The sequence below is a fragment of the Toxorhynchites rutilus genome, chromosome 1 (assembly GCF_029784135.1).
Source record: "Toxorhynchites rutilus septentrionalis strain SRP chromosome 1, ASM2978413v1, whole genome shotgun sequence".
Taxonomy (NCBI): domain Eukaryota; kingdom Metazoa; phylum Arthropoda; class Insecta; order Diptera; family Culicidae; genus Toxorhynchites; species Toxorhynchites rutilus.
The window spans coordinates 149938888-149964093 of record NC_073744.1 but is presented as its reverse complement, the minus strand read 5'-3'; the positions used below and the strand labels follow the sequence as shown (position 1 = coordinate 149964093).

Genomic DNA, 25206 nt, shown 5'->3' with positions numbered 1-25206 from the left:
TGACTCGTTTACATGTCATACTCGTACGCTCATGTCTCATTGAAAGTAATCGAAAATGATCGTGAGAAATATTGAAATCACGGACTAGCTCTCTCAAACATAAATGACGATTTCCGAGCATCATTACTTTTATTTTTTTACAAATCGTTCACCTCTTCTCGGCCGTCTTTGTACACCTTATACCATTCACACACCCATGTTTTCGACATAGTTGAGTCACCGGATTTATTTTGTAACATTTTCAACGTTTCGGTACAAGGACATTTTGTTTTTGAATTTAAGACCATAATATGTTCCCGAGGGAAATCCAAGGGACTTACTAAATGATACTTAATCAAATTCTTCGGAGTATAATAAAAAGACGTGTGACTTGTTTGGGAGTCGAAGTCGGAAAGAAAAAGAACTTTATTTCAACAACTACTTTGACAGCAGTATGTTTAACCCGCCGAATGATGAATACACGAATATTTGAAGTTATCTGAAATGTCTATACAATATACTTATTTGATAGATGTTAGAATACACTCTAATCTAAATTGTAATCCAATATACTTACAGCACGAATCCTGCCTGTTGCTTGCTAGAAACTAGCTAATTTCATCAGCGATATAAACAATCCAGTGAATCAAACCTAAGAAAAACAGATTTACTCTGACAACTCTAAGAAACTCATGAAAAACAGTAACAATAAAAATTAGAACAAAATATAATTAATATTAAACGGGCAATTGTCAACATAACATTGAATTCATAGCAAAAAAAATACTGTAAACTCCACAATACAAATTAGTAAAGTTAATTTTACCAGTATAAACCAAGCAATAACAATACAATAACAGAAAACTAGATACTTTAAAAATAACAAGATAAATATGGCGAAAAACATATACTAAACCAACTAAAACCGTTACATCAAATGTTAAGTTGAAGTTAAAAAAGAAAATATAGAAAAAATATAAATTAAATGCAACAAAAAAAGCAATGCATTGCAACGATGCAACAGACTACCAACAAAATCATATGATATACATTTAACACCTCATAATTCTGCCATCTGATATATGCTTTAAATAAAAGTCGACTCCGTCACCTCGACTGCTATAAACAGTTGGAACCTGAAACAGCCACGATATATAAAACCGTTCGTAACAACGGCTTTTCCGCTGTATTGAGTCGTTGATTTTCCTGTCACAGATTTATATTGAAAGGCTCTTAGTTATACAAATCTTCGTCATCATCCACAAGAATTGTTTCGCTGGGATCCAATGGCGGTGGAACTTCATCTTCGATTGCCTCGTGTTGAAGCAACTGGTTCGAAACTGGTTGTAAATGAAGGTTTCGTTGAAACTGTACTCACTCATAAATAATTTCTAAAGGCGCGTCCACATTATGCCGAATGATGCCGATCGGCCTGTACCAGGCGGTATATTCGGTTCGTTATGTAATGTGGACGCCACATCGGGTGCACGAAGCCGAAGTCCCATCGGATGCACGCAGCCGTCACGAACACACAAAGCACTATGTCGTCAACGCTAATTTACTTCGTTTTGTTTTGGTTCGACTTTCTCGAACCGGACCCACCTGTTTCGGGTTGGGTTCGGTTTGATTCGAGTCGGTTTTCGGCACGTCGGCAAGCCCGTGCGGTACGTCCACATTTAGCCGGCTTTACCGGGCGGCCAAGGCCGATTGGCGTAATGTGGACGCGTCTTAAGGGGCGGCCGAAACAGAGCGGGTTTGTCGTGTTTGTTGAGGACAGGCGTCAGATGTGTTTCCAGGCATTAACTATATGTCCTGGCTGGTGGATAGTCCCGGTGACGATTAGAATATCACTCTTCCAGTCGAAGATGCGAATGGCCCCTCAGGCCAGGTATCAAATCAAACCAAACCAGGAGTCAAAACTAACATGCTGACAAAGCATTGATCGTCCCACCCTTTATCGCTGTAAGTGACGAAGAGTCGTCGCTCAAATGCTTTCCGAATGACCAATCTCGGTAGCCTCACTGTGATCACTTGCTTGTTAGGGCTGACAATGTTTAGCCCTAGAATGCGAGTCGACTAAATTGTTACTCCGATGAATTTATTTCATTTAATGAATTTATTAAACATTAATTTTCCAACGCTTTCGCCAGGTGTTCCATGATTCTGGTGTCTTTGGCCGGTGAATCTCTTACAAGTAGGGGAGCTGGGGGGAATGTGGTCACCCTAAGGAACATGCCCATTTCCTGTGTCCACATACCACTAAAATTTCCGTTCTTCGAGGAATATTGTAGTTCAACTTATTGTTGTTCAAGATAGTAAGCGGTTTTTTATTATGAAAATTGAAAATAGTACATTTTTCATTATTAGAAAAAAGGTTGAAAAATCGAACATTTTTTTAGTGTGGAAGTAAAGTGGTCACCTGTGGGGGGCAAAGTGGTCACTCGCACATATCACGCTAGAAGAGATAGATTTATGCGTGTTTTCTTGATCAAATTTGTTTAAATCATACAAATCATACATAGGTACATTTATGAAATGAGTTAGGCCTATTTATCTAGAATCGCAATTGAAATTTTCTCATACGTACAAAAACGTAGTAGGAAACACATAACGTTTTTCAAAATGAGGCTGGTTTTGGTTGGGGTGGCATGTTTTCCCTCGGTCAAAACCACAAAAGGGAGCTCTTTAGGAGCAGAAGGTGATACGTTATATCAGCTTTTGAAAACAGAACATTGTCAGTAATAATCCTCCACTGACCACTTTGCCCCCCAAACAACGAATCGCGAAGTATGCGAAATAATCACTGAAATTGAACAAAATATTTGTTCACCTCCTCTAGAATATGTGAACAGTCGTCCAAACTGTTGATTTGTCGCAAATATCACGTCAAATAAACTAAATTTCACTAGAAATTCCTTAAATTCGAAACACACAAAACTATGGCCAAATGGCTACCAAGCGAGCGTTTTTTTGTTTTTATTTATATTTTGACATGCGACAGCTCCACTGTACTACAGGGTGACTCAAAAGTCATGAAATTCTTCAAACATAAGATGACTATCAATACGGTGTCAATAGTCAATAGTTATACTACCAAACAAGCAGGTTACCATTTTACCCCACCACATTACCACACTACCACATTACTAGACGACAGTTCCACAGTTCTGCTCGTCAGCAACACATACTATAGTACCAACGCTATACTTGGAACTTTCTCACCCGCAATATTTCAATCTCATGAAAAAATCAAACATTGGCTTGATAATTGGATCGCTTCAAAACAAAAAGGCATCAAAACAAACAGGAATAAGCCAAGATTGTGGCTTCCAAATTTTCTTCTAAATTTCTCTAAAGTAAAATATAATTTAGTTTGACTTCTCGTCAAATATTAGGTTTTATTATTTTGAACACTAGAATTATATTATTTGAACTTTTTTCTGAAAACAAAAACTGTAGTACAGTTGTTTTCAACCTTTTATGGTCCATTCCCCCCCCTTTACGAAAACGAATCCCAGTGCTTTCCCCTTATCAGTATTTTGGAAGAAAGTCTGTAGCATATCAGTAACATAATAAAAGAATACAAACGGGTTTCAAGATATTTAAATTATTTAAATTGCAATGCTTTGCTAATACCAGAACAATCGGGATATCGGGAAGGTCATTCCTGTGAAACCGCATTGAACTTGGTATTAGCAAAATGGAAAGAGAAACTAGAGTGCAAAGAGAATATCATTGCTGTTTTTTTGGATCTAAAACGCGCTTTCGAAACAATTTCTAGGCCCTTGTTGTTGAACACGATTAAGCGCTTTGGATTTACGAGTACTGCATATAAAAGGTTTGAAAGCTATTTAAATGACAGAACTCAACGGACTATTTTGAATGATACAATTTCGAATCCCCTAGGGAATAATCTCGGAGTACCTCAGGGAAGTGTATTAGGGCCCCTTTTATTTATTATGTATATCAATGACATGCGAAGAGTTTTACGATTTTGTGATATCAATCTTTTTGCAGATGATACTGTGTTATTCATTGCAGCTAATGATTTAGATCAGGTCGTTTTACATTTGAATGGAGATTTACATTCTTTAAGTAGATGGTTTAAGTATAAGCAATTGAAATTGAACATAAGTAAAACTAAATATATGGTAATCTCGCGAAATCGTTTAAATGAAAACGTCTCCATCGTTATTGATAATGAGACTATTGATCGAGTTCGGGACATTAAATATCTCGGCGTGATTATTGATGACAAACTCAAGTTCAACACTCACATTGACAATGTCATCAAGAAAATTGCCAAGAAGTGTGGAATCTTATGTCGATTGAAAAACGATTTAACTATTTGCAGCAAAATACAGCTATACAAATCAATCATCTCTCCTCATTTAGACTTTTGCTCTTCCATTTTTTTTTAGCCAATGACACAATAATATCGAGATTACAGCGCTTGCAAAACAAAATAATGCGGTTGATACTAAAATGTAACAGATTCACTTCCTCATCTTTAATGTTGGACGCTCTGCAATGGTTATCCGTGAAGCAAAGAATTGTTTATTTAACTATGGTGTTCATTTTTAAAGTAATTAACGGTTTTCTGCCTCGATATTTGTGTGATCGAGTTTAAAGAGGAAGTGATTTCCATAGTTATAACACTAGAAACGCGAATGAATTAAGAACACCTAATTTCTTGTCATGTGCTTCACAAAATTCGTTTTACTTCAAAGGAATAAATGTGTTCAACTCGATGCTAAGACATATTAAATGCGCAACAACACTTACAGAATTTAAGAGGCACTGTTTTTCACAAGTAAAAGCTGTGTTTTCTTAACAGCTGAACGAGTTTTTGTTTATTTTTATGACGACGATCTTTACTGACGAAGTTTATACGAACGGATAATTTAATGTGGACAATTTTTTACAGTTTGTTTTCAATATTTTCAATGAATCTGACGAAGTTTTTTTTTGAACGGATTATATTATGTAGATTATTTAATTTTTTTTTAAATTATCTTTTTTTAAATTTGTATTGATCTCTATTATGTCTGTCATTATCTTGGTGATGATGGACTATTTTTATTTTGTCGTTCTTATGATTGTATTAGTTTAAAAAAAAAATAAAAGTAGTCTACAAAAGTTTGAGCGTAGCGCGTGAGACACAGATATAAAGGATATTAAATTGAAAGATCCGATCTTTAAAAGCAATCGGAATGATCCGAAAGCTAGGACATTGAGTGCCGTATGAATTGAAGCCTCAAGACGTCGAACTCCGTTTTTCACGTGCGAACAACTACTCCAACGGCATAAAAGAAGTGTGACAATGCTCGGCCGCATGTCGTGAAACCGGTGAAAACATACTTGGAAACGCTGAAATGGGAGGTTCTATCCCACCCGCCGTTGACCAGCACTTCTCCAATTTTGATGAAGTCAAAAATTGGATCGATTCGTGGTTAGCCGACAATCCGTGAATTGCCAGAAAGATGGGAAAAAGTTGTGACTAGCGATGGGCAATACTTTGAATATTAAATTTGTAACCATTTTTGCAGAATAAAGCATAAATTTTTGAAAAAAAAACGGATAAACTTACCGGTACTCCTATTACGCAAAAGACAACAACACTCGTAACGCCTATTCCGCATATCAGGACAAGAAGCGATCATTTGAAAATCGATGAGTTTGTTCTGAAATCGATCCGAAACATTCGTCACTGCCAATCGGAAGGGATTTCAAACCATGTCCAGATCTTGTTCTTTGATATAAGGAAAATGTAGTTTAACTCGTTGTAAAAAGTCTTGACGAATGCTGTACAATTTCCTTTTTTATAGTCCTCTGTACAGTTTCGTCGTCTGTTCCATCATCATTCACTGACGAAAGTTTTTCATTGCGAAATTGTTCAATGGAACATTACATTTCAGATTTGGAAATGTTTGCCGAGGATCGTAAATTTTAGCGTATCCAATAATGTTTTTATGGCTATTTTTCCTAATCATTGCCATCATCAAAGCGAAGTGAATGTGCAATATTCCCTTGCACAATTCTCCCCTTTTAATGACCAAATTCCCTACTAGGAGGGAATTCCCCACCTGTTGAAAATCACTGCTGTAGTATGATCCAATGCATTACAATTCATAAATTAGAAATCCACCTTTTCGTGTAATTTATTTTCAAATCAATGCTCACCGAATGTTTTGATTCAACAATAAAATACAGAAATGGGGTTTACCCCATGGCCAACTATAATATATACTCAAGTCAATGCCATTCAGTTCCCAGCATGGCTGCAGCACATTTCAAAACATTGTGTCTCATCGGCAGCGGAGTGATTGCCACAATAGGCTTCTTCAGAGTGTATAAACCACCCCAGGAAAATGGTGTCTACATTAGGCATCTACATAAAGAATCCACCATCAAGTTAACCCCAAAAGAGCGTCATTTCGTGAGGTTTGCCTCTATCGAGCACGCTGGTCAAGTTTACATGACTCCACAAGACTTTCTGCAATCGGTTTTGGAACCTAGCGCCTACACATGTCTCAAGCGAAGAATTCTCACAAACGATGACATATTCAGAATTCAATCTGCCGTGCCTCCCGTAAAGCAAAACACGTCCGCTTTTTTCCGCAAGCTGTCCGACAAAGGGATGATCTCTTTCAGCGAATACCTGTTTCTGCTATCGGTCCTAACCAAGCCGGAAATCGGTTTCCGAATCGCGTTCAATATGTTTGATAAGGACGGAAATCAACGGGTGGATCGTGAGGAATTTTTAGTGATCCGTGGAATATTGGGACAGTCACTCAGCAAACGAGAAACGGATGACGGTACGAGGAAAGTGTTGAGGAAATTGGAATCGCATCGAACTCTATCCGAAATGAGACCATACGATGCGAAGGATGTAACTACCACACTACAAATACACTTCTTCGGTCGAAACGGTCGACATTCGCTGCGGTACGCAGATTTTAAACAGTTTATGCAAAACCTTCAGCGAGAAGTTCTACAGATCGAATTCGATCGATGGGCCAGGGGAAACGAGCGCATCTCGGAGGTAGATTTCGCAAGAATCCTGCTGGGAAAAACTAGATTAAGGCCACGACAATACGATGGGTTTCTGCTGCGATTGAAAACCCTAAACACGCACAAAGGTGTTTCATTCGGAGAGTTCGAAAACTTCTACCAGGTGCTGCACAATCTGAAGGATATCGATGTGGCGACAAAGGTGTTCCGTTTTGCATGGGAATCGATGTCTAAGCGAGAATTTTCCAAAATAGTGAAGATTTGCTGTGGTTCGCAGCTGGATGAGCACTTAGTGGACATTGTATTCGCACTCTTCGATGAAGATCGGGATGGGCTAATATCTTACGATGATTTTCTGCTCGTCCTGAAGAACAGAGCCCGTTTGTTTCAGGACCTCCGACCGGTGGGCTGGAAAGCCTTCAAGCGATGCTACAGGCGTGAGACTAAGGAACACTAAATAATCACATTAAAGAAGTTTGTGAACAGTTCAAAATTACAACAAAACACCAGGAAATTGCAGTTTCTATCAATATCTTACTCTTGAGTGCACTGTTCTATGAATGAAATATTAGTATATTTTTCATAACGCTCGTCCAACATTCCAAACATGCATAGTCCTCATTCGACATTTCCGAGCCTCAGTTCATATGATTGTTACTCAGTTAATACTCAATTTTCTTGCTTTTGGTTGGGTCCCAATTGCCCAAGCGCTTGAAAAGAATAGATAGAAATAGCTCAAATAAACACAATAGACACGTTTCTTTTGCGAACTTTTCTTGTTTCCTATAAATCATTTTGAAATTTTTCCGAAAATAGTTTTGCGTCCATTTACTTTTCGAACAATCGTAGCGTCAATCCCAGGGCCCTGCCCACCGGAAATTTAGATTGAAGACCAATTAGAATGACCTAGAGACGCATGAACTTCGAAGTTCAATGCCTCTATGGTATTCCGTTGGCTTGAGAATTGTAAGATGTAGTATCAACTCTTTTTAAGCCCAATATCGCACATTTCTTTTATTAGTTGCGATTCAAACTGTAGACCTTGATCCATATCCTAACCCTCAACGAAAACTTTGGCGATGATTTCTGCAGTCATATCGGGGATTGCTACAGTCTACGGCCATCTACTGAAACGGTCAACCGTGATCAAGATGTACAAGGAGTCCGCGATGTCGATGTAAATATGTTCAAGCCTTTCAACGCCTGTGAATGACGGATCTCTGTTGTAGCATGTCCGAAAAAGAACCTGAAACTATCGAGAAACCAAAGCAGTGAGTCCAAAGCGTTCAAAAAAGGAGGATGGTTCTAATAGCTGTTATCCATGGTTATTATGGAAAGAAAGTCATGTATAGACCCCTAACCCAAGGTGTGACGCAACCCGTACCGATGAATGAATGGAAGGGGGGTCTAAACCCTGCCGTTAACGGAGCCTGTGGAGCACCAGGGCACCCTCCACAGTATCGTCTGCCCTTGCTGCATTAAGCCGGTCACAGATGCAACGGTCCTTCTTTATTGCGAGACTCGCGGGACTTCTATGAATAATCCAAATGACAACAATAAAAAAAAACTTCGGGTTAAGGCAGCCTCTCTTTGTCGGAAAAAAAAACCTACATATAGATCGACTCTATGAGTGTAGAAGAGGATGAAGTACTGAGCGACACACCTGTGGATGCTCAATCCTGCTCCTCTTCCATCCTCAACACTCCTACTCGCTGTGAGTCGCTAGAAGATTATAGTGACGAATGTAGCGTCACTATAAGACTGAATCTAAAGTTCTAGATTCAGCCGAGGTCCACTCTTCGTGGAAGAACCTCACCAAGGGTTAGAGAAGGAAGCTGAAGAACTTGGTCGCAGCTGAATCCCTGCAACGGAAGCTCGGCTGCAAGCACTGAGTCGGCATATCTCTGGGTTAACAAAACGCCCCCGAGGATCGAAGCTACCTGATTCCGATTCTTAAAAAATCGAAGCAAAATCTCTGCCCCCGTAAAAAAGGGAGGCTGAATGAGCAGAAAAAGAAGCGCATAACACTCTTCAAAACAACACCACAAAACCACTATCGAATCTGGAATCTCCTTCAAAGAAGCCTTAGAGCAGATCAAGGTTGGAATTCTCCCGGAGAACTATCCCAACACTGAACTGACTACAGCTCAGCTAGATTCCATTCATAATGCTCTACTCACTACAATAGAGCAACAAAGAAATGAACCGGCGAAACCCAAGTTTTTCAACTGCTCATATAAGTCGGGCTATCTAATCCTTTCTTGTAAAGACCATCAACCTCGGAATGGTTGAAGAAAGTGGTTCCCATGATATCCCTAGAAGCGTTAACTTGTTAGCAACAACTTCAAAATAAACTTCCGATTTGGCGAAACTAAGCTGAGGAAAATAAATCCAAAGCAGCGCCAAACCACAACTGAAAAAAAACTCCAGTGTGCTCGAAGGAGATCTGGTGCCGAGAAACGAGAAACCTCATAATTCCTAAAAACCCAGGTGACCTGTAGTCTTCTGAGCCCAGTGACTCCAAACTTGTGGAGCCACAAAATGTTCAAAAAGTTGTCAGCAGGGTTTCTGGTAAACCGAAGTCATGAAGTTTCCCCGAAAAACAATAAACTTGACAATCTGAATGTTCCTGGCCCAAGCGGTACAAACTCCACGGCTATCGCATAAAGTTTCTTCAAACCCCCCATCACGCCAGATCCAAAATGAACATGGACACTGGAACAAGCAAAAAACCTGACCATAATTTCAAAAAAAACAGATGGGATTCCGATTCTCCCAAAACCCCCGGATCGGTCAACTCAACCTAATGCAGAACACTAAAGTTTTGCAAATAAACCTCCATCGCGCTAAAGCAGCATCGAGCGTGCTATCCAGGAGGTTTACAAAATACGAAGTGGATCTAGCTCTTATCAAAGAGCCTTGGGTTCACAAAGGAAGAATACTAGGTATTCAAACAGGTTCATGTAAGTTGCTCTACGATGACAAGCATGACTCTCCAAGAGCTGCAGTCTTAGTAAATGAAAACATTCAGTGCTTTGCTATTACAGAGTTCATTAAAACGGACATCGTCGCAATCAGAGTGGAAGTACCAACCGCCAAAGGAAGATCCGACATCGTAATTGCGTCGGCTTACTTTCCTGGCGACGTTCCTGAGGTTCCCCCACGAGAGGTAGCGGCGTTTGTTAACTACTGTCGGGAAATCAACAAGGACTTCATCATCGGATGTGATGCCAACGCTCATAACACTATGTGGGCAAGTACCGACATCAACAATCGAGGTGAGTGTCTTTTAGAATTTCTCTCGTCAAACAACATAGATATCGCTAACAAAGGAAATGAAGAACATTCATAAACGCTATCAGATAAGAGGTCTTAGACCAAACGCTGTGCAGTCCGGTTATTTCAGGAAAAAATCATAACTGGCATGTGTCGGAAGAAGCCTCTTCGTCTGATCATAGACACATTATTTTTAAATGGGATGGTGGCATAACAGTTCAGAAAGAATACCGAGATCCAAAAAAAAAACAACTGGGATCGGTATTCCCTTGAACTCGAGTCAAAAACTTTAAACTCAAAAATAAGGTCGATTCAGCCGCTTGAATCAGCTTCAAAAGAATTAAACGAAACGATAGTATCTGCCTACAACAGCAATTGCCCACTAAGAAGAGTTTCTTCAAAAAGAAACGTTCCTTAATGGAATAAAAGGCTTGAATGGCTTCACAAAACAGAGCGGAAACTTAAAAAACTCCCTCAGATGTACTAGACTTACTGATGAAGACTCACTTCACGGGATCTACATCTGTCCACTCGAATACAAATCCTGACAAAAAATGCTCTCAAAGGCACCTCACAGGACCTGGAAGTGCAAAGGATGTCGCTAACATAGTTGCTGGGTTAGTCTTCACGAGGGCCAGAGTAGTAAACGCGGTGAGATCGTTTCCACCTTATAAATCTGCAGGTGCAGATGGGATTTTTCTAGCCCTGATTCGAAGTGGAGCCTTACAAGATACTTTGAACAATTTTTCAACCTGGGCCATTGAGCTAGGGATCGAATTCTCCACGGAGAAAACAGATATGGTGGTTATTTGCTAGGAAGCATAGACCAGCAAAACCAAAGCTTCAACTTTTGGGTAAACCGATCACTCATGCTATGTTGTTCAAGTAACTTGGGGTCTGGTTCGACTCCAAATATACTTGAGGGGCCCATATTAGGTACCTGAGTAAAAAATGCCAACAAAGAATAAACATTCTCCGTACAATTACCGGCACTTGGTGGGGAGCCCATCCCGAAGATCTCATAATTTTGTATCGAACAACTATTCTCTCAGTGATGGAGTATGGCAGTTTCTGTTTTCAACCAGCTGCCAAAACACACCTCATTAAGCTTGAGCGAATTCAGTATCTTTGTCTCCGTATTGCATCGGGATGTGTGCCCTCAACGCATACCATGAGTCTCGAGGTTTTGGCAGTCGTACTCCCACTAATAGATCGCTTCAATTTATTATCTCTTCGGTTCTTCATCCGGTGTGAGGTTATAAATCCATTGGTGATCGGAAATTTTGAACAGTTTATCGAGCTAAATTTTCGCTCCGGATTCATGAGTATATATTATGAATTCATCTCCATGCAGTTTGTTCCTTCTTCGTATATTACCAAACGGGTTTGTTTTCCTGACTACATCAATTCCTCTGTACATTTTGATCTGTTCATGAAGGAGAAAATCCATGAAATTCCAGATTATCTTCGATCGGGGATCGTTCCGACGATCTTCGGTGCAAAGTATGGGCGTGTCAATTGTGATAATATGACTTTACTGATGGGTCCTCTATGAAAGAGTCCACAGGATTTGGAGTGTTAAACGAATTTTTTAGCACCTCCCACAGTCTTCAGAATCCTTGCTCAGTGTATATTGCTGAATTGGCAGCAATACACTGGGCGCTGGATAGCGTCGCCTCACGACTTGTTGAACACTATTACATTGTAACGGATAGTCTTAGCTCTGTCGAAGCTATCCGTTCAGTGAGGCCGGAAAAGCTACGGCGAGTGCTTTTGAGAGAATACGAGAAATATTGAGTGCTTTATCCAGACGCTGTTATGTCATCACCTTTGTCTGGGTCCCTTCACATTGCTCAATTCCGGGTAATAAGAGGGCTAACTCATTAGTTAAGGTGGGTGCGATTGAAGGCGACATTTATCAGCATCAAATCGCCTTCAATGAATTTTATTCTTTAGTATTCTTTAGTCCGTAGAAATACCATCGCTAACTGGCAACGCAAGTGGAACGAAGATGAATTGGGCAGGTGGCTCCACTCTATTGTCCCTAAGGTTAGCCTCAAACCGTGGTTCAAAAGTCTGGACTTGTGTCGGGACTTTATTCGCACCTGTTCGTTAGATGTACTACTTTTCCGTTTTAATCCTTCCAGCAGCAATCTCTGCGTTTGGGGTCAAGGTTATCACGACATCGAACACGTTGTTTGGTCGTGCGAGTTGTATCTTGTCGCCAGATCGAATTTAGAAAAATCCCTTCGGGTCCGAGGAAGACAGCTCAATGTGCCGATGAGAGATGTGTTGGCTCAGTTAGAGACATTGATTACATGTCCCATATATATGTTTTCCTTAAAGCTATCTTCGTGTGTGATTGTCGCTATACCCTTATCCTTATACCCTCCTTTCCTTTCTTTGCGGGTAATTCGTCCCCTTGCTATAAACAGTAGAATATGTTGAAACGTAAATACACTATAGATGTAAGAATTGAGTGTTCATCAACATTGTTACGATTTCCTTATAACCCATCCTTCTCCCAAAAATATGTCACTAACCTAAACTCGAGTACACCGCGAGTAATCGGTTTTCCACCTTACTAACCATAGATGTAAGAAAATTGTTTATATATATAGTTTTAAAATTATATTTAAGAATTCGGCTCCTTTAAACTTAAGTAACTGAGCCTGTAAAAATAAACGAATAAAAAAAAACAATGTTTGTTTGCGTGTTGAACAAATTAATTACATTGCAAAACGGCGAAAAAGTCGATTTTGTTCATTTTGTCGCTTACGTCTCCTATACAAACATTGGCGGTTGAACTGTTCAATGTTGTTGACGGAACTTGTAGGAATAAACAAATAAGGAAATAGTGAACTATTGTGAATTTAATTTGATATTCTTGATTCAGCACATTATAGGGAAGAAAATTTGTTGGTAAGTCTTGCTTCATTATGTTCTAAATTGAATAACATTCTAAAAACAATAGAAACAATTTCAATCGGGTCATAGTAAAACGGTAAAACGTAAGGATTTCTCATTCATTCGCTATTACACAAACAAAAAACCATGTTTTTTTGAGAATTTTACATCACAAAATTTTCATATATATATATGCTTTTGTTATTGGAATAAATATACATTTCCCGTAATAGGTGTTATAGTTTTATTTAGCAATAATTACATTAGTGTTTTGTTTCATTATCCATTCCTCCTTCCACAATTTTTTTTTAAACGTCGCACTCTCTCTCTCTCTTTCTTCGCCTCAGTAGTTTCTAGTTTTGTTCGCTAGTTTCTCATTTGCCTGCTTGTTGCTTGTGTTTTTTGTGTTTTTCTGAATTAGTGCGGACATCGAGTGCGTATTCTACTCCCTCGCGATGCTCGTTTGTTTTTTCCCTCAGCTGATCCCAAAGCACACCTTTGTTCAAAGACCTTTTTCAGTACAATATCACTTGCCAAATGTTCGCGCTGTTCGTCGCGAACGGATAAACTGCGTTTGTTTGCATTCCCTCTTTTGCTTCAATAGTGTTGTAAATACTTCTTGTCGTTTGTATCATCAGCAGACTAATTCTTTTGTTTGTTTGTCTGATTTTTTCATTATGTCTGTTCATTAAGATTTAAATAATTGATAAACTATGATTATTTCTAGACTATCTGTTGAGAGTTTGTTGTTTCCTTTGATCCTATAGCGGGCGGGTGAGTGGCGCATAAAAAGTGCATTTTTGTTAGGGATTCTCTTTTGTTGTTTTATTATTTTGTTTTTGTTCTACTACATAGGGGACGACTGTCGTTTGTTTATGTTGCTATCTTCTTCCTGAAAATTAGTTTTCCGCATTCCGATGATGATCGTACAATAATTTTACTGTGTTTTTTTTTTTGTTTGTATTTGGTTGATTTCTATAAAATGAAAACATTCATTCAAACAGGACATTTAGACGGTACAATAGGTGTGGTTAAATGAAGCACATTTCTACATCGACATAAATGCGTCAAAGAAAGGAAAAGGCGCTTTAATCACTCTCTGTTTACAGTAGAGCCCAAGCACACAAGAGTAACAATTACGGACTTTCGGTTGATTATCAGGCAAAAGCATGTTAGGTGTGGTTCGATTCAATCTATGTAAATAGTTTTCTTTCGCTCTAAAATGCAGGTTAATTGGAATCACACACTTTATTTTTTATATATGACAAAAGAAATTTGTTGAAAAAGATTCCGAAACTATCAAAAGTCGCTCCCAGCAGCTGATATGTTAGCAAAGAAGCGATTGTGAGTTGTAAGCATCATAATTATCAACAAAACAGTAGATTTTCTTTATTTTGATTCTAGCTCGATTGATTCTATAAGGGAAAAGGGTGGCTTTCTATACCTTCTGTGGTTCTGATTTTTTTTATTTTATTCTCAGGGACGGTCTAATGTGTTTCTGTCTACTATCCTGATTCAGCAAAACCTATCTACATGTACATATATATATAACCTATATATCAAAAAGCTTCATTTTCATCCTTCTGCTCGCACCGTATAAACGCGTAGAGATGATTTACAATATATGGACTTTCATCTGTTAGTGTGCACTATTCAGGTTTACATCTCTGCTACTAAGAAGAAATTCGGAGCGGTACAAATCGCTTAGAAAAATATAATAGAAACTCTGTCAACTATGGGAAAGGATAGTTTTGAGTAGAGAAGAAGCAGTGAGTTGGCATGTAAATGAACCAATTCTTTGTTTGCTTGCGTTTTTCGAATCCCTGTCAAACGCTCGGAATTCGGAATTCAATATGGGCGCATGTTTCTGTTGATCGAACTATTGTTGCGCACGTTCCGCTTTGATTTGTTTTCCAGAACTACACTTTTTTTTACAATTCGCCAAAGGTCTATTTCAGTTATCGAAATTGAAATAATCAGTTTTTTTCACCGTCTCGATAAGTTCGGGTTATCGTTAAACAATTTCAAAAAATATATATGTTTTCCTTTTCGTTTGTGTGATAGTGTATGTGACCTTTTCAATTTTTGGTTTAATTTTTGTTCTGTTCGCTAATTCTCCTCAAAGCATTCTCTTCATTATTAATGTTTTCTTTGGTTAGCATTGCACGGCGTAGTTTTTGTTGTTGTTGTTTTTTCAGTTATCCACTATTTTTTTATTTGTATGCTTCACTTTACTTACTTAGTGTTCGCTCATCCTAGTACAAAAAGCCGTGACTGTGTATCTTTTTCACATTCTATGGAAAGAAACGAATTCTTAGTTCTTAGGTTCGACACTTTCACTTTCGTGGTTGTTGTTGTTCTTGTTGTTGTATTCAATTATAACTGCAAGGCCAAGGCGTGAATTAATTCCAATACAAGTTTATCATCATCTGCATTCTCACACATTACATCTCGTCTCATTTGTAAGAGTAGATAACACAATTTGTTCTCTCGCTTCGTCTTAGTAGAATCTCACAGTTGAATAGTAGAATTTATGCTTATCATATTATTATTATTATTATTATTATTTTCCTTTAGTTATTAGTATGTATTTTGTTTATTCTGTATGAAAAGTGAAAAATCTTGTCCAGCACAAATAAAAGAAAAGAGAAGCAGAAACAATCAAAAACAAACAATGGTTTCTATGATGCGTGGGTTTAGATGTATACTGGATTTTCCTGACCGGTCAGCAGGCGGAACATAGACGTTGGCATTGTTTTCATCAGGATCTGTGAAGTACGGAACATGTTAGCAATACGAACACTCGTTTAACATCGAATTTTAGATCTAGCGATAAATGTTATCATAGTTACAGTGTAAACATCGTATACCGGTTATTCATCTGAAACTTTTAGTTGTTTCGACACTGACGTCAGAGTGAAATAGTATGTCAAACCCATTTCAGAAGGTTAAATTTTTTCGACAAAGAAATTATTGTTGAAAGCAACGATTTAGTTCAGTTCAATATCTTGATGTCCATTGCTGATACAAAGAGCTTTCGTTTAGTTACTTTGCCATGTTTGCTATTTAATTTTTCATTATGACTGCAATCTTCTTTGGAAAATCTACTCTTTTGGCTATCATGTAGTTCGCGTATCAATAGACTGAAGAATGGATGAATTTTCAATATGCCGTGGAGTTGATTTTACGGTGAATGAAGAAATGAGCACGGACGAAGTAAAACCAGATAGCAACGAAAGCGCCCGAATGATTATTGATTTATGTTGACAGAGAAACTGCTAGAAGAAGCAAAAACACATTTCCAATTGAATACGAAGGTTGACGGTTCCATAGTCCCTTGACGATTTTCAGCTGAATATGACTTTGCCCTGCTATAAATATAAGGAAAGAAAGAACTACCCTAAAATTTGCCTCTCCATTGAATTGAAAATCTTGAATTAACAGAGTGCCACGCGACTCCATCTATATATATATATATATATATATATATATATATATATATATATATATATATATATAAATGGATTGATATGTGTCTGTCTGATTCTTATGGACTCGGAAACTACTGTTTCATTTGCATGGGGGCTGCCATACAAATGAAACACAAATTTCTAAATTTCTCGAGAATCAATCAAGCAAATGAAACGCAAATTTATTACTCGAGTGCAATAAATGAATCTATGGTGGTTAGATACTCCTCCCCCTCTCTTTAAGGGAAGGAGGGGGGGGGCTGGTTCTGCCATACAAATGAAACACAAATTTATTACTCGAGAATTAATCAAGCAAATTAAACCAAATTTGGCATGTAACGTAACGGAGAAACATGTTATTTGCAAGTGGTTGAAAAATCTTGAACGAGAATTGTGTCTGAAAATAATCTGATATTATAATGTCGAGTTTTGGTAGAGGTACTCGGAATTTTATAGTAAAAGGTAATTTTGAAAGGAATTTTGAAGATTAGAAGATCAATCAATGAATAGTTCTGCGATTGGACCCATGAACAACGCTTAGTAAGGAAACGTGGATATGATAGCGAAAAATAAATTTTGGGCGGGACGATGTTTGCCGGGTCAGCTAGTCTAATATAAAAATTCAAATTCGAATATGCAAGAACAACCTAGTGTCTCCATCGCTTCGAACTAGTTCGAGAAGGTGGAATAAGTGAGCCAGATAGATGAGTTGATTGCATCAATTTTTGTTTCGCGTCAAGACAATATAGCCACTTTTGCATATCTTTGCATAGCGTTACGCGGGACAGTCCCGCATTTGAACAAAATGTCCCGCGTTAGATTCCGTCCCGCGAAACGTCCCGCATTTGGCAAAAGAAACGAAAATGTCCCGCGACATCAATATATTTCAATATCACAATTTGATCATATTGATTTTCTTAAATGGGTGAACCTCAAAAAAAATCTCGTGGCTTTGGTGGTCGCCTGTTTCTCTATTTTGGCCATTCGCCCAAAAGTTTTCTATCGGGCGCAGCAGGGTAATGTTGAGAAGGCTGGTGCTCTTCGCGACAATGTTTATCTCCAGCCGATCCATCCTCCAGTGATCATTTGGCATAATGGGCTGATCCCAGGTTCGACATAAAGACCACATCAACTTCCCAACTCCGGCAAGCACTTCGTATTATATATCTCCCCGTTAACCATATGACTCGAAAGAAGAGCGGCTTGGACATTCCCTTCACGTCTGTCAGAGAAGGGCCTTCTTCGAGAACTTGAAGGGCCTTGAATGATATATTCGACGTCATCGCTTACCTGGGAAACGTAAAGTACCCGGTTCCCTGCCATTCGTTGTATTCTAGCATTAAGTACGTCTCGTCTTTCATTATGAGTACGAAAAGAAGTTTTTCACTTCTTTCGCCAGCACCTCAAGCTACTCCTTCTGGGTGATTGCCTGCTGCTCAGATACGGCCGGTCTCGTCTGACGCTTCCGCATAAAAATGTACATTTTGGCCAGATTCTTCTCCACTGTTTGGCCGGTTGCTTCGATCTCCCGGCTTAAGGAGCGGCAAAGAGATGATATTGTAAATACCAGATCGGCTATATCTGGCGGACACAAAGTGCCTCAGGATGTCCAACTCCTTCACTGTGGGGTGGAGCTTGCAGTATGGAAAAATCATCATGTTGCTTGACAGTGCTGCTGCTGCGAATCAACAGCCTTCAATCATTATTGTTGGAGACTTTATAAACGTAAGATTTAAAGAAAATTTGTTCCTATAAATTATCTTTCATCGCCATCCGAAATCAGTCCATTTTTTTGTGTCGATGAAAAATGAATTGGAATTTTCGAGCATTCCATTCGGTAATTTGAAGAAAATTGTAGAATTTAAATCGTGCTTGCCAGGCGTAAATGCTCTGATTGAGCGAGTGATTTTCGAGCGTAAACAAAATCTAAACCACCGAAAAATCACAACTGAGTACCGGTACTCAGAAAGAAATAATACTGATCAGTTTAGACTCGCTAAACTATGGTTTATGTTCACATAACGTATATACATAACGTTTTGTTTTTTGTGTCCTGCGTTAGACCTCTGACCATCTGGTCACTTTAGGATTGCAGAATCGATCGGGTTACGGAATGAAACATCGTGCTAATTACAAGTATCCGATTGAGTATATAACGATATAACGATTTGAAACTGCTTTCGGGCATGCTATGCTGATAGAGTATCTGTATTTCACGTCAAATTCTAGATTTAAAAAATATTGACATGTATTTTCGAAAACGCGAATTGCACCGGAATAGATAGATAATAAGCGAAAGAAAGAATAATGTTATTCTTGTGCGGAACGTGTTTCTTATGAAGACTGTGCTATGAATAACACAACAATGACCATATCAACTGTCTCCGCTGTCCGCTGAAGAATGGAAGAACAGAAGGAATACTCTTACGCCTGAAAATGGCTACCGTGTAAAGTACAATTTATAAAATATGTAACATGTACACGAATAAAATCCGGCTCTGTTACAGCTAAATTGCTAATGAGCCTAATTAAATAAACAAATGGGATGAAGAGCAATAAGCGCTCGTGGGACGTGGGATCACGTGCGATTACGTTTTTCGGGAACATATTGGCTGTGCAAATTAAAAAACGAAAAATCTGCCGCATAGCGAAAATTGTCCAATATCTAGCGCTTATTGGAGGGTCTTCGCTTACTAAACGATCGATCGTGGGTTCAAAACTCAGGGCCCTCAATTGTGTTGTTTTACATCTTACATTTTTACATCGATCCACGGTCGAAATAAGATCGATTCATCCATACAACTACTCTGCTCTGCAAGAAACATTGGGTTGTTGTGCTATGAATAACACAACAATGACCATATCAACTGTCTCCGCTATCCGCTGAAGAATGGAAGAACAGAAGGAATACTCTTACGCCTGAAAATGGCTACCGTGTAAAGTACAATTTATAAAATATGTAACATGTACACGATTAAAATCCGGCTCTGTTACAGCTAAATTGCTAATGAGCCTAAATGGGATGAAAAGCGCTTATTGATCACTCATGCACCTGATGGATTTAAAAAAATATTTGCATCAATCGATTGAGGCACTCCCTAACAATTCATAACAATGAAGAATGTATATGTTTTATGAAACTACCTATCGAACAATTAGAAAATGTCAAGCATTATCTATACAAATACCCCGCGTACTGATTGGTCGAGCACAAGCAATCTTTGTTCTCCCAGCTGCTCCTTCAAAAAGAATATGTGATTGTGCAATGAATTATGAGTTTGGCTAAATCCCACGTATTGATTTCAGTTTTCCGAAGCCTGCTGTGCAAATTATTTGCCCTCAAACCCTTGCTACTAAATTAATAACAATATTTTTTCTAATATTCATTCAAAATTTTTTGAAAATATAGCGGAAAATTAATATTTTGAAGTTGTATGGTATCGTTAGGAGCATTCCCATGAACATCGTACGCCTGGAACTATGTAATCATTTCACATCGAGATATCACATGAAAGTCTATCAAAGTTCACTTAATCACTGCTTCCACAACCGATTGGCGTAAATCCTTCTGTTGCATAGTGAATGAAACCCTTCACTACAACCCTGGAAACAATCAGCTGCTGTCTGGTGCGAACAACGACCTTTTACGCAACAACAATATTCGTCCAGACAGCAATACCAAACACAGCAACAAGCAAAAGCAGCAAACAAAGCACTATGTGTGTAAGAGGGACTAACGAAGTGAAACAGGACATCCCGCTTCCTCTGCAGTGAGCCCGAACAAACAGCAAAGCAGAGAACAAATTTCACCACACCCGAAGTTGATTCGGGTGAAAACATAGCGTAGTGAGGGAACATCAACAACAACATCAGCGTGAGGAAAAAATGTAATCTGGCGGAGCGATAACAGTCGCAGTTGGTCCACCGCAGGATACGTTTTATCATATAATTGACGGAGATTGTGTCGTTTGTTCTGGATATTAATTATTGTGAAATTGTGGAATTATTGTATATAAATGTCATTTAACTATAAAGGGTCATTGTGAATTTAAATATACGTGTTGTAATCTATTGTACATTTGTGAAATAAATTACTGTGAAAGGTCTGCAAATACATAATCGTTCTACGTTGTCGATATACCCAAAGTGAATGAAAATTGCATCTGGGGAATAAAGTGATTTACTGTCGGCCCTAGTATTGTAATTCAAGACATTTTCGAGCAATTGGTTAGTCGTGGATCTTTGTGTGTTTCAACGGTGTTTCTAATGTTGGCATCTGGTAGGTGGCTATCGGAGAAGGCCAGATAGCCAACACCTTCAAAGCATGCGAGAATCTGTCTCCAATTGTTTTTGTTCATAATCAGTCAAATTTATTACGCGTTTCTCGAGTTCCACCTAAAAACAACTGAGTGAAACATAGCTCACGTTAGGATATAAAAAAAATAAAAAAATAAGGTTAGCCCGAACAAACTGCGTGTTGTCGTAAGTGATCGGAAACACGCGAATGCAATTGTGATCGACGAGAGATTCTCCCTAGAGTATCGCGTCTACGTGCCCTCCCATGACGTAGAAATCTCGGGGGTGGTAACCGAAACTGGTCTGACGTGCGAAATGATAAAAGAAGGAGTTGGTAAATTTAAAAGACTCCCGTTGGTGGGTGTTAAAATTTTGGACAGCCGCCAACTAGGAAAAGTATCCCAAGAAGAGGGAAAAACTAAATTCACGCCGTCAGACTCGTTTCGAGTAACTTTTGCTGGTTCCGCTCTACCTGACTACGTCATGGTGGGCAAATTGAGATTGCCTGTGCGACTCTTCGTGCCAAAGCCCATGACTTGCCAAAAATGCAAGTCAGTTGGTCACACTTCAGATTATTGTGCCAACAAGGAGCGCTGTGCCACTTGCGGAGAGCAACATGAGGGGAAATCCTGCAGTGCGACTGAGCATAAATGTCCATATTGCGGGGGATCCCCACACGAGCTATCAGTTTGTGAAACTTACAAGAGTCGCTGGGAGAAACAGAAGCGCTCTTTGAAGGAACGCTCGAAACGCACTTTTGCGGATATTTTAAAGGGCGCTTCTCCACTGGCCCAACAACAACAACTAATCAACACACAAAATGTCTTCGCCACGTTGCCCGTTGACGAAATAGAAGCAGACACAGCTAACGGGGGCACACCGTTCATTTTCCAAGAAAATCCCCGGCGCAAAAAAGTGACCACTCCCAAAGTTCAAGGACAAGCCCCTCCGGTGATACCCCCTGTTAGCATGCCTAAAAAATCGAGTGCAGCGGACAAGCAAAATCAGGTTCCTCCTGGCTTCCGTGGGAATAGTTCACCTTCGAATGGCCCAGCACTCGAGGGGACATCAAAAACCCCAACTGTCCCTATTTTTCCGTCCAGTTCAACTTCCCAATCGGGATTTATAAAGTTGTCTGACCTTTTGGATCAAATCTTCAAGTGTTTTAATGTTTCCGACTCCATCAGAACCATTGTCATCTCAATGCTTCCAGTATTAAAGACAATTTTGCAACAATTGATGCAAACATGGCCCCTCCTTGCAATGATTATCTCTCTTGATGTCTAATTCAAATAGAGAGGTCGGAGATATCACTGTTTTACAGTGGAATTGTCGTAGTCTTATCCCTAAATTGGATACATTCAAATTTTTAATTCATAACTTCAATTGTGATGTTTTTGCTCTGTCCGAAACTTGGCTTTCTTCGCGAGATGATCTCTCTTTCCACGATTTTAATATCATACGCTTGGACCGTGATGACAGATACGGAGGGGTGCTATTTTGTATCAATAAGTGCCACTCATTTTTTCGAATTGACCTTCCACCTATTGGAGGGATCGAAGCTGTTGCTTGTCATGCAAACATCAGAGGCAAAGACCTCTGTATTGTCAGCTTGTATTGGCCTCCGAGAGCTGCGGTTAGCCGCAATCAACTTGTTGACATGTGCTCACTCCTTCCTGAGCCACGATTGATCTTGGGAGACTTCAACTCTCACGGAACTGCCTGGGGGAACAGTACGACGACAATCGTTCATTGTTGATATATGACCTTTGTAACAGCTTCAATATGACCGTTTTGAACACTGGGGAAACAACACGTGTACCTAAACCTCCTGCTAACCCAAGTGCTCTTGACCTCTCGCTTTGCTCGAATTCACTATCGTTAGATTGCAAGTGGAATGTAATCCAGGACCCTAACGGCAGTGACCACTTGCCAATCAAAATTTCCATCACCATTCTTCTGAATCTATAAACATGACATATGACCTCACAAGACACATTGACTGGAAAAAATATGCGGACGCAATTGCTCTAGCCATCAATTCCAGAGATGGTTTGCCTCCATTGGAGGAGTATAACTTCCTTTCTCGTTTGATATATGACAGCGCGGTTCGCGCTCAAACGAAACCCATCCCAGGCTCCACTTTTCGTCAAAGGCCTCCCAATCCATGGTGGGATAGCCAATGTTCCAAGCTTTATCAGGATAAATCGAACGCATTTAAAGCCTTTCGGAAACGTGGAACCATTGAGAATTTTCAAACGTATTTGGACCTTGAAAATCAATTTAAAAACTTGATCAAAGGGAAAAAACGTGCTTATTGGCGAACTTTCGTGGGAGGTTTGTCACGAGAAACGTCAATGAAAAAATTATGGAAAGTGGCTCGAAACATGAGAAATCGCTCTTCATCGAATGAAAGCGAAGAATATTCACATCGATGGATTTTTAATTTTGCACGGAAGGTTTGTCCCGATTCCGCTCCAGTGCAAAGAATTATTCGAGATATACCACAAGATAGGTGCGATCTTGATTCCGAGTTTTCGATGGTAGAATTCTCTCTTGCTCTCCTTTCTTGTAACAATTCTGTTCCAGGAACGGATAGAATTAAGTTCAACTTGTTAAAAAACCTCCCTGATGTGGCGAAACATCGCTTGTTGAATTTATTCAATCGGTTTCTGGAGCATAATATTGTTCCAGATGATTGGAGACAAGTGCGAATTATAGCTATTCAAAAACCCGGAAAACCCGCGTCCGACTTCAATTCGTACCGCCCAATAGCAATGCTGTTTTGTATACGGAAATTGTTGGAGAAAATGATCTTGTTTCGCCTTGATCGTTGGGTTGAAACGAATGGCTTACTCTCAGATACACAATATGGGTTCCGCAGGGGCAAGGGGACGAATGATTGTCTTGCGTTGCTTTCTTCAGAAATTCAAATGACTTTACGCCGAAAAAAAACAAATGGCTTCAGTATTCTTGGACATAAAGGGGGCCTTTGATTTTGTTTCAATAGAGGTTTTGTCAGACAAATTACACTCTCGAAGTCTGCCGCCTCTGTTGAGTAATATGTTATATAACTTGCTTTGTGAGAAACAGTTGAATTTTTCTCACGGGGATTCGATAGTAAATCGGGTCTCCTACATGGGCCTCCCCCAGGTCTCATGTTTAAGCCCCCTTTTGTACAACTTCTATGTAAGCGACATCGACAATTGTCTTACACAAAATTGCAGCCTAAGACAACTTGCAGATGATGGAGTGGTGTCTGTCGTGGGATCAAATGAATCCGACCTGCAAGGACCCTTACAAGATACTTTGAACAATTTTTCAACCTGGGCCATTGGGCTAGGGATCGAATTCTCCACGGAGAAAACAGAGATGGTGGTTTTTTCTAGGAAGCATAGACCAGCAAAACCAAAGCTTCAACTTTTGGGTAAACCGATCACTCATGCTATGTCATTCAAGTATCTTGGGGTCTGGTTCGACTCCAAATGTACTTGGGGGCCCATATTAGGTATCTGAGTAAAAAATGCCAACAAAGAATAAACTTTCTCCGTACAATTACCGGCACATGGTGGGGAGCCCATCCCGAAGATCTTATAATGTTGTATCGAACAACTATTCTCTCAGTGATGGAGTATGGCAGTTTCTGTTTTCAATCAGCTGCCAAAACACATCTCATTAAACTCGAGCGAATTCAGTATCTTTGTCTCCGTATTGCGTTGGGATGTATGCCCTCAACGCATACCATGAGTCTCGAGGTTTTGGCAGGCCTACTCCCACTAAAAGATCGCTTCAATTTATTATCTCTTCGGTTCCTCATCCGGTGTAAGGTTATGAACCCATTGGTGATCGGAAATTTTGAGCAGCTTATCGAGCTAAATTTTCATTCAGGATTCATGAGCTCATATCATGAATTCATCTCCATGCAGGTTGATCCTTCTTCGTATACTCCCAACCGTGTTTGTTTTCCTGACTACATCAATTCCTCTGTACATTTTGATCTGTTCATGAAGGAGAAAATCCATGGGATTCCAGATTATCATCGATCGGGGATCATTCTTACGATCTTCAATGCAAAGTATGGGCGTGTCAATTGTGATAATATGTACTTTACTGATGGGTCCTCTATGAATGAGTCCACAGGATTTGGAGTGTTCAACGAAATTTTTAGCACCTCCCACAGTCTTCAGAATCCTTGCTCTGTGTATATTGCTGAATTGGCAGCAATACATTGGGCGCTGGACAGCGTCGCCTCACGACCTGTTGA

General features: G+C 39.4%; 2 protein-coding genes across 10 annotated transcripts in view; one reads left to right on the top strand and one right to left on the bottom strand.

The window, feature by feature from the left end:
- The first annotated feature begins 6256 nt into the window (after window positions 1-6256).
- Window positions 6257-7450, top strand: LOC129761508 (calcium uptake protein 3, mitochondrial-like). Its single transcript, XM_055759230.1, has one exon. The coding sequence runs from the start codon at window positions 6257-6259 to the stop codon at window positions 7448-7450; it is 1194 nt and encodes a 397-aa protein (XP_055615205.1).
- Window positions 7451-13374: 5924 nt separating this feature from the next.
- The window catches only part of LOC129766337 (uncharacterized protein DDB_G0283357), a 100318-nt gene continuing 88486 nt past the window's right edge, over window positions 13375-25206 (bottom strand). For all 9 annotated transcript variants that reach the window (XM_055766873.1, XM_055766858.1, XM_055766868.1 and 6 more), the window contains one exon: window positions 13375-15944. In XM_055766873.1, coding sequence (XP_055622848.1) covers window positions 15873-15944 — 72 coding nt within the window. In that variant the 3' untranslated portion in view covers window positions 13375-15872. The remainder of the gene's footprint in view (window positions 15945-25206) is intronic.

What these genes read in the sequence shown, in the direction of transcription:
- LOC129761508 (XM_055759230.1), top strand. Translation starts at nt 6,257, where the DNA reads ATGGCTGCAGCACATTTCAAAACATTGTGTCTCATCGGCAGCGGAGTG.